Raw genomic sequence first — 13,413 nt, 5'->3', positions numbered from 1 at the left:
AATCCGAAGCAACGGGAAGATAGACCATGGCGGGAGGGGCCTGCTCCCGGAGAGTGGTGGAGCTGTGGAGCACAAAATCAGAACTTTTAGAAGTCTGGTCCTCTGAGGGACATTGCTCCAGAGGCTAAGCAGGAGTGCAGCCCTCGCGGGGACAGTGTGGTCTCAGGTCTCACAGTCACAGAAAGATTGGGGGTGTCTGAGCGTGGCAGACCTGCCAGGTGTCAGAGCGGGGTAGCTGGCTAGAGAGACGCAGCTGAGGAGTGAGCTCTCAGCTAGGGTTACCTTAAACCAGGATCTGAGGCACAGTTGGGCCACTGCTCTTGGAGCAGGGATCCCACAAGTGGCAAATCTGGGGAGGCTCACCTTTTTCCTCCAGAAGGAGCAGCGCGGCAGGAATCTGCTGGGTTTGGAGTCTCCAAATGGGGCTGTGCGCCAGAGACAAAAATTCTTGGTCACAGGCTGGGTGAGCTTGGAGTGTGGCCAGAGACCAGGAAGACAGGAGAGATTGACTGCTTTTCTCTGAGGGCACACTGAGGAGTGCAACCCCAAGCTCTCGGCTCCTCTGGGCCGGAGATTGGGAGGCTGCCATCTCCATTCCTATCCTCCAAAGTGGTATGGAATGCGTTCAGGGAATAAAAGCTCCGAGAGTGAACCCGAGCAGATTACTTACCCTGGTCCCTGGCAAGGGCGGTGCAGTTCCACCTTGGGCAAAGACTTTTGCGAATCACTGCAACAGGCCCCTCCACAGAAGATCAGCAAGAACATCTGGCCAAGACCAAGTTCACCAATCAAGGAGAACAGCGGAACCCTAGAGCTAGGGGAAAGCAACTCATAGAATTCATGGCTTTTTCTCCATGATCCTTTAGTCTTGCAAAGTTAATTTTTTTTTTTAAAGATTTCATTTATTTATTTGACACAGAGAGAGAGATTGCAAGTAGGCAGAGAGGTAGACAGAGAGGGGAAAGCAGGCTCCCCGCTGAGCAGAGAGCCCGATGCAGGGCTCGCTCCCAAGACCCTGAGATCATGACCTGAGCTAAAGGCAGAGGCTTAACCCACTGAGCCACCCAGGCGCCCAAGTTAAATTTAAAAAAAATATTTTTTCTTACTCTATCTTTTTAACTTTTCCTCTTTCCTCTTTTTACTATTTTATCTTAATAGAACATTTCTTTAAAAAAAAAATCATTTTAAACCTTCATTGTTATAGTCATATTTTATCCCTTCATTGTATTTAACCTTATATTTTGTATACATAAGGGTGTTTTGTTTTTGTTTTTTTTTTAGATTTTATTTATTTATTTGACAGACAGAGATCACAAGTAAGCAGAGAGGCCAGCAGAGAGAGAGGAAGGGAAGCAGGCTTCCCAGTGAGCAGAGAGCCTGATACAGGGCTCAATCCCAGGACCCTGGGATCATAACCTGAGCCAAAGGCAGAGGCTTTAAACCACTGAGCCACCCCGGTGCCCCAGGTTTTTTTTTCCTAAAAATTTTGGGATACAATTTCTTCTAATAGATCAAAATATACCCTAATCTAGCACATGACTTTGTTCTAGTCTCCACCCTGAGCACATTCCCTCCTCTTTTTTTCCCTCTTTTTCCAATCAATCTTATCAATTCCATTTTTAGAATTTTTAAAAAAAATTTTCATATTCCATCCCTTCATCGTGTTTACCCTTATTTTTGTATATATATGTTTTTCTTTCTTTAAAATTTTGGGAGGTAGTGTCTTCTAAGAGACCAAAATACACCCAAAAGCTACTGGGTGGCTCTGTTCTATTCACCAGTCTAATATATAAATATTATTTTTTATTTTTTATTTTTAAATTTTTATTTCTTTTTTCCCTCTTTCCACTCCCCCCAGTTTTGGATCTCTTCTGGTTTGGTTAGTGTACATTTTTCTGGGGTCTTTGCCACCCTTTTCGTATTTTATTCTCTTGTTCATATATTTTTATCTAGATAAAATGACAAGGTAGAAAACCCCCCCAAAAAAGTTCATAGCAAGAGGCAGTACCGATGGCTAGGGACCTAATCAATGTGGATGTTGGTAGTATGTCAGAACTAGAGTTCAGAACGACGATTCTCAAGGTGCTAGCTGGCCTCAAAAAAGACATGGAAGATAATAGAGAATTCCTTTCTGGGGAAATAAAATCCCTTTCTGGAGAGATAAAAGGACTAAAATCTAACCAAGTTGAAATTAAAAAAGCTGTTAATGAGGTGCAATAAAAAATGGAGGCTCTTACTGCTGGGATAAATGAAGCAGAAGAGAGAATTAGGGATATAGAAGACCAAATGATGGAGAATAAAGAAGCTGAGCAAAAGGGAGACAAACAACTATTGGACCATGAGGGGAGAATTCAAGAGAGAAGTGGGTCGTAAGTCGAAACAATATTAGAATAATTGGGATTCCAGAAGAAGAAGAAAGGGGGGGGGCAGAAGGTATATTGGAGCAAATTATAGTAGAGAATTTTCCTGATATGGCAAAGGGAACAAGCTTCAAAATCCAGGAGGCACAGAGAACCCCCCTCAAAATCAATAAAAATAGGTCCACACCCTGTCATCTAGTAGTAAAACTTACAAGTCTTAGTGACAAAGAGAAAATCCTGAAAGCTCCGGACAAGAAGTCTGTAAAATTCAATGGTAGAAATATTAGATTGGCAGCAGACTTATCCACAGAGACCTGGCAGGCCAGAAAGAACTGGCTCGATACATTCAGAATACTAAATGAGAAAAATATGCAGCCAAGAATACTATATCCAGCTAGACTATCATTGAAAATAGAAAGAGAAATAAAAAGCTTCCGAGACAAAAATTAAAAGAATTTGCAAACACCAAACCAGTCCTATAGGATATATTGAAAGGAGTCCTCTAAGCAAAGAGAGACCCTAAAAGTAGTAGACCAAAAAGGAACAGAGACAATATACAGTAACAATCACTTTACCAGCAATACAATGGCATCAAATTCTTATCTTTCAATAGTTACCCTGAATGTAATGGGCTACATGCCCCAATTAAAAGGCACAGGGTATCAGAATGGATAAAAATCCAAAACCCATCAATGGGCTACCTATAAGAAACTCATTTTTGACCCAAAGACACCTCCAGAAGTGAGGGGGTAGAAAACAATTTACCACGCTAATGGACATCAAAAGAAAGCAGGGGTGGCAATCCTTGTAACAGATAAATTAGATTTTTTAAGCCAAAGACTATAATAAGAGATGAGGAAGGACACTATATCATACTCAAAGGGTCTGTCCAACAAGAAGATCTAACAATTTTAAATATCATCTATGCCCCAAATATGGGAACAACCAAATGTCAGAATCAAAGAAACACATCGACAATAACACAATAATAGTAGGGGACTTTAACACCCCCCTCACTGAAAGGGACAGATCATCCAAGTGGAAGGTCAACAAGTAAATAAAGGCCTTAAGTGACACACTGGACCAGATGGACCTCACAAATATATTCACAACATTCCATCCCACAGCAACGGCATATATTCTCTAGTGCACATGGAACATTCTCCAGAATAGATCACATCCTGGGTCACAAATCAGGTCTCAATCAGTACCAAAAGATTGGGATCATTCCCTACATATTTTCAGACCACAATGCTCTCAAGCTAGAACTCAAACACAAGAGGAAATTTGGAAAGAATTAAAATACATGGAGGCTAAAGAGTATCCTACTAAAGAGTAAATGGGTCGACTAGGAAGTTAAAGAAGAATTGAAAAAATTCATGGAAACACATGAAAATGAAAACACAACTATCCAAAATCTGTAGGACACCGCTAAGGCAGTCCTGCAAGGAAAGTATATAGTGATACAAGCCTTTCTCAAGAAGCAAGAAAGGTCTTAAGTACACAACCTAACCCTACACCTAAAGGAGCTGGAGAAAGAACAGCAAAGGAAGCCTAAACCCAGCAGGAGAAGAGAAATCATAAAAATCAGAGCAGAAATCAATGAAATAGAAACCAAAAGAACAGTAGAACAGATCAGCAAAATTAGGAGCTGATTCTTTGAAAGAATTAGTAAGATTGATAACCCCCTGGCCAGAGTAATCAAAAAGAAAAGAGAAAGGACCCAAATAAATAAAATCATGAATGAAAGAGGAGAGATCACAACCAACACCAAAGAAATACAAACAATTATAAGAACATATTATGAGCAACTATATGTGAGCACATTTGACAATCTGGAAGAAATGGATGCATTTCTAGAGACATATATAGTACCAAAACTGAACCAGGAAGAAATAGAAAACCCGAACAGTGGGGTTGGAGATTAGAGGTTAAATTGAAAGATGAGTGACTTTGTTAGATCGAATACCCGTTCTAGAGAAGGCTTCTCTGAAGAGTGCTTGAGAAGGATTGTCAGGGTGATTAATGCTGGATGTTTTAACAACTAGCCTCAAAATCTCAGTAGCTACGTGGAATAAGAATTGGTTTCTCACCTACACAAAGTTTGCTGTAGCTCTCTGGGGTGGCTTTCCTTCAAGCAGTGACTAAGGAATCCAGCTTCTTTCCCCTTTGTGACCCCAACAACTTGAAATTCTTCACTTCTAGCTTCGGATGTTGGGGAAGAGAGGGTTTTGGAAGATTGTGAAGAATGTTTTAGGGATCCAGCCTGGACAGTAGCCAATGTCCAATTGACTAAGGCTCTTGTCACTTTTTACGGTTTGTCTTGCAGTAGGTTAGGCAAATGTCATCTTCTGTGTGCTTAGGAAGAAGAAAACGATTTGGTGAGAATATTGCTTTTGTGGTAACAAAAAACGAAGGCATAAGTGGTGTAAAGATCCAAGGGGAAATCTAGAGAAAGAGCTTCTGGAAAAGGGGAACAGCACATATGAAGACTGTCTAGAGGAAACCATCTGGATATTTGAGGAGCATCAAACAGTTGTCTAAGCCCGGACTGTGGTGTCTGAGGGTAGAGTAGTAGACGATGACATCAGAGAGGCAGCAGAGGCTAATTCATATCAAACCTCGTGGGCTGTGGTGAGAAGCATTGAGAGCTTTGCTCAGGGGAGTGACTTGATCTGATTGCTGACCACTCCAAGCCAAGATTTTCTTTTCAGCAAATTGACTGTAATGTGACTAGGCGTTGTTTTCTTTTTCTTTTTCTTTTTTAAATTTAAATTCAATTACTTAACATATAATATATTACTAGTTTCAGAGGTAGAGGTCAGTGATTCATCAGTTGTGTGTCATACCCAGTGCTCATTCCATCTCGTGCCCTCCTTAATGTCCCTCAGTCAGGTACCCAATCTCTTTATGCTCCTCCTCGCCAGCAACTTTCATTTTGTTTCCTGTGGTTGAGAGTCTCTTATGGTTTGTCTTCATCTCTCTGATTTCATCTTGTTTTATTTTTCCCTCTCTTCCCCTATCCTCTCTCCTGTTTCTTAAATTCTACATATGAGTGAGATTATATAATTGTTTTTCTCTCATTGACGTATTTTGCTCAGCATAATACCCTCTAGTTCCATCCACAGTGTTGCAAATGGCAAGATTCTGTTTTTGTTTTTGTTTTTGTTTTTTTTTCGATGGCTGAGTAGAACTCCATTGGGTACACCCCCCGACCCCACCCGGGCATTTTCTTTATCCAATCATCTGTCGATGGACATATGGGCTCTTTCCATTGTTTGGCTGTTGTGAACATTGCTGCTATAAACATTGGATTTTTAAAAGATTTATTTAGCTGCTGCTACACAGAGTAGACAGTGGAGGGAGCTTGAGTGGAAGTAAGGAAACTGTTGAGAAGCGCTTTTGGTAGGCTGGGTGAGAGATCATTTCAGCCCTTACTAGTGTGGTAGATGTGAAAGTGGGGGGAAGTATTCGAATGCCAAATATATCTTGAAAGTAGTGCTATTGGAAATTGCTGATATAAGATTAGAAGGGATCACTGATAATTTCTGTGCCTTGCCTACTGGAGGACTAGTGATGCTGCTTACTGAGACTGAGACTAGGAAAGGAGGAGTTGGAGGCAGGAATCAAGAGATTTTATTTTATTTATTATTATTATTATTATTTTAAAGATTTTATTTATTTATTTGGCAGACAGAGATCACAAGTAGGCAGAGAGGCAGGCAGAGAGAGAGGAAGGGAAGCAGACTCCCTGCCAAGCAGAAAGCCCGATGTGGGGCTTGACCCCAGGACCCTGGGATCACGACCTGAGTTAAAGGCAGAGGCTTCAAACCACTGAGCCACCCAGGTGCCCCAAATCAAGAGATTTTAATAGGAAAAAAAAGATTTAAATATCTCTTAAGTTCAATATGACTACAGTCAGGTAGATAGTCAAGTGGACTGCCATCCAGGTTTGGAGTTCAGGGGCAAGGTCAAGACTGGAAGTTTAATCTGGGATGAGAGCAGCTCGGGAGAAAGTGAAAAGGAAAGAGGTATGGAACTGAGCCCTGGGCCAGCTCTCACATTAGAGGACAAAAGAGAAGGAAGAGGAGTGGTTGGCTCATGGATAAGAAAAAATGTAGGATAGGGATGCCTGGGTGGCTCAGTCAGTTAAGTGGCTGCCTTCGGCTAGGGTCATGATCCCAGAGTCCTAGGATTGAGTCCCACATCGGGCTTCTGCTCAGCGGGGAGCCTGCTTCTCTATCTGTCTCTGCCTGGCACTCCTCCGCCTGCTTATACTCTCTCCCTGACAAAAAAATAAATAAAATCTTAAGGAAAAAAAAAAAAGAAAGAAAAAGAAAAAATGTGGGATAATAATGTCCCAAAACCCAAAAAAAGTTTTATAAGAAGGGGATGTGATTAACTATTACTAAAGAAGAGATAATGATGAGGATGAAGACTGAGAAATTTACCAGTGGATTTGATTATTAGAATTTGTTAGTGACCTTGATGAATCCTTTCATTGGAATGGCAGTGACAAAGCCCAATTGATGTGGATTCAGTAAGTAATAACAAACAGAGAAGTAGAGAAAATTATTTTAAGATGATCCCCATTAATAGGAGCAGGGAGATGGAGTAGCTATAAGAATTAAATAAGAGGTTTTATTTTCAGATGGTATATATTTCACCAGGTTTACATGTTTATATGCTAATGGAAACACGTTAGATTTTTGATTATTTGGAAACTAATTGGGAGCAGTGTATGTGATATGTTCACAAGTACACTAAAAGGATATTGAGAAAGATGGACTAATAACCGTTATGGGGCTGTTATCATCAGTAAAATAATGAGCGTTGGTCTGGAGGAGCTCAAGCTTTGAGATTCTGTGATTATCCAGTCTGGGCCTCTCTGGTACCTTTTGTTCATGCATTACGGTGGTTTTATGGTCGTTAGTACCCCTGGAGGCTACAGACAGTTATTCCCAATGTCACAGCTACCTCAGTAGCCCAAACAAAGCTGTTCAGTAGCATCAGAATGCGATGTCTAGTACTCCAGACACACCTGTCTGCCAAAGACTACAGTCAGCTGCCATGGGTGGAGGGAAAGCGGACTCTGTCTCTCCTTGCCTTTCTGAACCTGGTGCCAACATATCTTTCTGGCAGTATCTAAATTATATCAACCTGATGGCAAAAAACAGTGTAATACAGTTTTCAGGCTTCCATCCTGTGCCATGCAGGGGGAGGAGCAAGAAAAGGGCTGATAATTGCCAGTGGGTAATTCCACAGAGGAGGTATTACATGAAAATTCTTGGCTTAAATGAGTTTTTTGCCTTATCTTTTGATAAATATTTTCATACTATTTTTTCCTTTCCGTTATGTCAATGAATAGAGAGTTTATTTACCATGTCAGGGGTGCTTGGTGTTCTTTAATCTTGAAGGAATTTTAATGCAGAGAAGATAGTCTTGTTTTAATTTCACAGCCTTTGGACATGAGGTGATCTGTAGTTTAAATGGACGTATTTTTCTCTGCCATCTTGGGTGCCTATGTTTCTGTAATGAGCTTAGTTACTGGTCAGAAATGTGGAACTCTTAGCTGTTACAGAGAAAGGAATGCGAAGGATGAATCTGTATTTGTCAAGGGTAAAAGGAGCTCTCGGTCAGAGGGGAAGGGTCATTCTGCTTATGCTGCTGTCCATACCAACACATGCAAAGAATTGGCAGATTCTCTCTCTTAGCATAGAGAGTGTAACTGCTCTGCTTAGTCGTTTTTACTCCTCTCTAACCTCTTTTTCCTCCCAGCTGCTGCTTTCAGATGCTTAAGAGGATCCGATAGTCTCGTTAAGATACTCAGTAAATTTGATGAATTGCCCTTTTTTTGAAAGTTCTGTGTCCTCCGAGCACCATATCCTTGATTTTGTTCATCCCAGTTCATAATTCTACCCTCTTTCTAGATTGCGAGTCTGCAAAAGGTAAAGGGGCACATTCATGAAAATACCTTTCAAAATGAAGGCAAAATCAAGACATTTTCAGATTGATAAAGAAACAGATAATTTTTCTTTGGAAGATCTGCTTTCTAAGAAATACTAAACATTTTTTAGGGTAAGGGAAATGATAGCAGGTACAACTCCAGATTAGCAGAAGGAAGAGCACCAGAATGGGCAAATAACTGGTAAAAATAAATGCTCTTTTTATAAAAAGTATCTTTATTTTATATGTGTATGTATTTTTAAATGTCTTTAAAAGATTATTATTATTATTTTTTAAGATTTTTATTTATTTATTTAACAGACAGAAATCACAAGTAGACAGAGAGGCAGGCAGAGAGAGAGGAGGAAGCAGGCTCCCCGCTGAGCAGAGATCCCAATGCAGGGCTCAATCCCAGGACCCTGGGATCATGACCTGAGCTGAGGGCAGAGGCTTTAACCCACTGAGCCACCCAGGAGCCCCTATTATTATTATTTTTAAAGATTTTATTTATTCAACAGAAAGAGACAGAGCGAGAGAGGGTACACAAGCAGGGGGAGTGGGAGAGGGAGAAGCAGGTTTCCTGCTGAGCAGAGAGCCCGATATGGGGCTCGATTCCTGGACCCTGGGATCATGACCTGAGCTGAAGGCTGGCGCTTAATGACTGAGCCGCCCAAGCAGCCCTAAAAGATTATTTTTTAATCAAAACTCGTAACAGTTTATCATGGGTGTATGGGTTATGTAGAAGTTAAATATAAGAGAATAAGAATACAGGTAGGGGCCCCTGGGTCGCTCGGTAGGTTAAGCCTCTGCTTTCGGCCCAGTTCATGATCTTGGGGTCCTGGGATCGAGCCCCACATCAGGCTCTCTGCTCAGCAGGGAGCCTGCTTCCCCCCCTCTCTCTGCCTGCCTCTCTGCCTACTTGTGATCTCTTTCTGTCAAATAAATAAATAAAAAATCTTAAAAAAAAAAAAAAGAAAAAGAACACCGGTAAATGGAATTATAAAGTTACATTTTTCAAGTAACATTTAAAGGCAGACTGTGGTAATTTAAAGATAATCTGTATAACAAACACTAAAAACTAGCACAAAGAGGTAAAGCTAAAAAAGCCAATGTAGGAAATAAAAGTGGAATACCATAAAAATAAGCATTTTAGGGTGCCTGGGTGGCTCAGTGGTTAAGCCGCTGCCTTCGGCTCAGGTCATGATCTCAGGGTCCTGGGATCGAGTCCCGCATCGGGCTCTCTGCTCGGCAGGGAGCCTGCTTCCCTCTCTCTCTCTCTCTGTCTGCCTCTCCGTCTACTTGTGATTTGATTTCTCTCTGTCAAATAAATAAAATAAAATCTTTAAGAAAAAAAGGAAAAAAAAAAATAAGCATTTTAACCAAAAGAAGTGAGTAAAAGACTAAAGAAATAGGATAAATAGAAAATATGTACTAAGATAGTGAACTTATTAACCCCAGCTATACTAGTAATTACATTTAATGGGCTAAATACATTAGTTATAAGGGAGAGATTGTCAAACGGTGTTTTTTTTTTTAAGATTTTATTTATTTATTTGCTAGAGACACAAGAGAGGGAACACGAGCAGATGGAGTGGGGAGGGAGAAGCAGGCTTCCCACGGAACAGGGAGCCCCATGCGGGCTTGATCCCAGGACCCTGGGATCATGACCTGAGCCAAAGACAGACACTTAAGGACCAAGCCACCCAGGCGCCCCTCAAATTAGAGTTTTTAAAAGGGAAGACCCAGCTATATGCTGTTTATAGGAAGTAACATTTGATTGATTGATTGATTTGAGAGAGAGAGAGAGAGGGAGAGCACACACAAGCAGGGGTGGGCCAGAGAGAGAGACTCTCAGGCAGACTCCCAGTCAAGTGTGGAGCCCCATCTCCGATAGCCTACATCTCCCTACCCTGAGATCATGACCTGAGCCAAAATCAAGAGTCAGACAGTCATACGACTAGGCCACCCAGGCACCCCCATTGGTGAGATCTTTTTAATGACGGCTTAGTCCATAGGTATATTATGGCATGAAGATCTTTGTGTTTAATTCAGTAAACAATAGGATCTAGTTCCTTTTTTTTTTTTTTTAAAGATTTTATTTATTTATTTGACAGACAGAGATCACAAGTAGACAGAGCAGCAGACAGAGAGAGAGGAGGAAGCAGGCTTCCCACTGAGCAGAGAGCCTGATGCAGGGCTCTATCCCAGGACCCTGGGATCATGACCTGAGCAGAAGGCTGAGGCTTTAACTCACTGAGCCACCCCGCCGCCCCTAGGATCTAGTTTCATTATGGACTTTTCACACTTAAGGAACTTTTCATTGGGAAAATAATTATTTTAGACAAATACAAGTTGTTTACGTGTTCAGTAATATTTTTATGACTAGGTAATAAAACTTGCAGTAATTGGACTAAACATTTGGTCTGTATTTTCAAACTTTATGAGAAATGCCTTAATGTTTTAATCTCCTTGAGACACATCTCTCAGCCCAGAGTATAACGAGAAGAGTTCTAATCTCTATGTTGGTGTTTAGTTATGTGAACCTAATATGTCAGAATATTCATGAAAAAAAAAGTATGTGAACACTTTAGTGAGAGTTTCGTAAATGTTAATGTAGAGTGAGTCACTATAGGAAGATCTTTGTACAATTTCATTGTATGGCATTAAATTTTTTTTTTTTCTTTCAGGGTGCTCTGGAGCAGGGCTCGAATTCTCAGCTCATGGCTGTCCAATACACAGAAACCACTAGTATCAGGTAAGAAAGTGTGAAGGTTCTTGGCCACAGAATTTTATTTTATTTATTTATTTATTAAAAGATTTTATCTTTTTATTTATTTGACAGAGAGAGAGAGAGACAGGGAGAGCCGGAACATGAGCAGGGGGAGTGGGAGAGGGAGAAGCAGGCTTCCCACCGAGCAGGGAGCCTGGTGTGTGGCTCGATCCCAGGACCCTAGGATCATGACCTGAGCTGAAGGCAGATGCTTAATGACTGAACCTGGCCATGAAATTTTAAAATGCCTAGTATTTTAATAAAGTTGAAAAGCACATTTCCCTTTTACCTTAAACTTGTTCTCATCTGTGACTTTACTCTTAGCTCACTTAGCATACTGCTTCTGAGCAGTCAGAGTAAATCCAGATAATTTCAAAAGGCTAACTCTCAAATTCCTAAATACAGATTTCATTAGAATGCTGTTCAGTCATAATTTTGCTGTAAAATTTAAATAGACATAACTCTTGTCCTCGATTTGTATCTGTTTTGTGAGCCAAGGGGAAGAGAATGTTATTTGAATGTCTGCTCTGTGCCAGATGTCCTGCTGAGTGCTTTCCATGCATTTTAATCTTTGAATCTGTATAATCACTTATAAAGTGTAGGTATCACAGTCCCTATTTTTATATAGAGAGAAACTGGGCACGTCACTTATTTTTTCTAGGCCAGAGTCATAGAACTCATAAGTGGCAGAATCACCATTCAGATCTGTTTGACTTAAAATACATTTTTCAGGGTACCTAGGTGATTCGGTGGGTTAAAGCCTCTGCCTTCGGCTCAGGTCATGGGGCTCTCTGCTCGACAGGGAGCCTGCTTCCTCCTCTCTCTCTCTGCCTGCCTCTCTGCCTACTTGATCTCTACCTGTCAAATAAATAAAATCTTTAAAAAAGTGCATTTTTCACCACACTGATGCCACTTAAGATTTTGAAGGATTTTTGAAGGAGTGCTGTGCCTATGATTGAAATGTATGGACCAGACATAACTAACTAAAAGGAACAGCATCATGGGAGGCAGTGTAGTGTCCTGGTTTAAGACGCTAGCTTTTGGGTTGGCAGAGTGCAAATCCTTTCTTCCGCTTACTTGCCGCGTGATTACATAAACACCAGCAGCTTACTTAAAATTTCCTCGTCTACAGTACTTGGGCCACAGAGAGTTGATGATTAAATTACATACTTTATTTAAAGCACTTTACACAGCACTTGGCATGTTCAGAAGCTGGTAATGATGGTGATGTGATATACTGAGGACAGGACAGTATCACTGAAGTGGGAGTAAAGAGGAGCACCTGGGTGACTCCGTCCGTTAACTGTCTGCCTTCAGCTTGGGTGATGATCTCAGGGTCCTGGGATCAAGCCCCGCATTGGGCTCCCTGCTCAGTGGGGAGCCTGCTTCTCCCTCTCCCTCTGCCCCTAACCCTCTACTCATGCTCTGTCTCTCGCTTTCTTTCTTTCAAATAAATAAATAAAATCTTAAAAAAAAAAAGAAAGTAGAAGTAAAGAATCTCAGCTTCTGTCTGTGGCTCTGCCATAGACTTAGAGTTCACAATTCTTTAGTGTTAATTTCACATTTACTGAGCACTAACTGCGTGCCAGACTGTGTACCAGGCACCGAGAATACATACCCACTAAGTCGAAAGCTGTTCGTTTCCTATTAACTGAGAGTTACTATTAAATGGCAGTAAGCAGCATATCAGTAACCATGAATGTTTAAAATCCTGAGATACTATATTATCCTGTAGAAATAGATAATTCAAATATATATAGTAACCAATAATTCCCTAGTTATCAGAATATTTCATTTGTTTACTATATACATACTTATAAATACTTTTTTTTTAAGATTTCATTTATTTATTTGACAGACAGAGATCACAAGTAGGCAGAGAGGCAGGCAGAGAGAGGGGGAAGCAGGCTCCCTGCTGAGCAGAGAGCCCGACACAGGGCCCGATCCCAGGACCCCGGGACCACGACCCGAGCTGAAGGCAGAGGCCTTTACCCACCAAGCCACCCAGGCGCCCAATATTTTCATTTTTTAATGGATTTTTTTCTTTTGAGAGAGAGATCTTCTGAGAGTTGGGTGTGGGAGAGGGAGAGAGAGAATTTCAAGCAGGCTCCACGCTCAGCCTGGAGTCCAACACGGGGCGTGATCTTAAAACCCTGAGACTGTCACCTGAGCTGAAGTCAAGAGTGGTATGCTTAACTGACTGAGCCACCCAGGTGTCCTGCCCCCCTTCTTAAAGTAGGCTTCACGCCCAGTGTGGGGCTTGAAGTCACAACCCTCAGATCAAGACTTGGGCTGAGATCAAGAGCCAGATGCTTACCCGACTAAGCCACCCAGGCA

The 13,413-nt window shown here is 41.3% G+C and overlaps 1 protein-coding gene across 1 annotated transcript in view; it reads left to right on the top strand.

Moving 5' to 3' along the window:
• Positions 1-13,413, top strand: part of ATF6 (activating transcription factor 6) — a 206,392-nt gene that overhangs the window by 83,223 nt on the left and 109,756 nt on the right. The window contains exon 14 of the mRNA XM_059146835.1: positions 10,994-11,061. Within this exon, the coding sequence (XP_059002818.1) occupies positions 10,994-11,061 (68 nt within the window). The remainder of the gene's footprint in view (positions 1-10,993; positions 11,062-13,413) is intronic.

This window comes from Mustela lutreola, chromosome 14 (assembly GCF_030435805.1).
Source record: "Mustela lutreola isolate mMusLut2 chromosome 14, mMusLut2.pri, whole genome shotgun sequence".
Classification (NCBI taxonomy): domain Eukaryota; kingdom Metazoa; phylum Chordata; class Mammalia; order Carnivora; family Mustelidae; genus Mustela; species Mustela lutreola.
The sequence above is the reverse complement of the archived record's forward strand: the minus strand, read 5'-3'. Positions and strand labels throughout refer to the sequence as shown.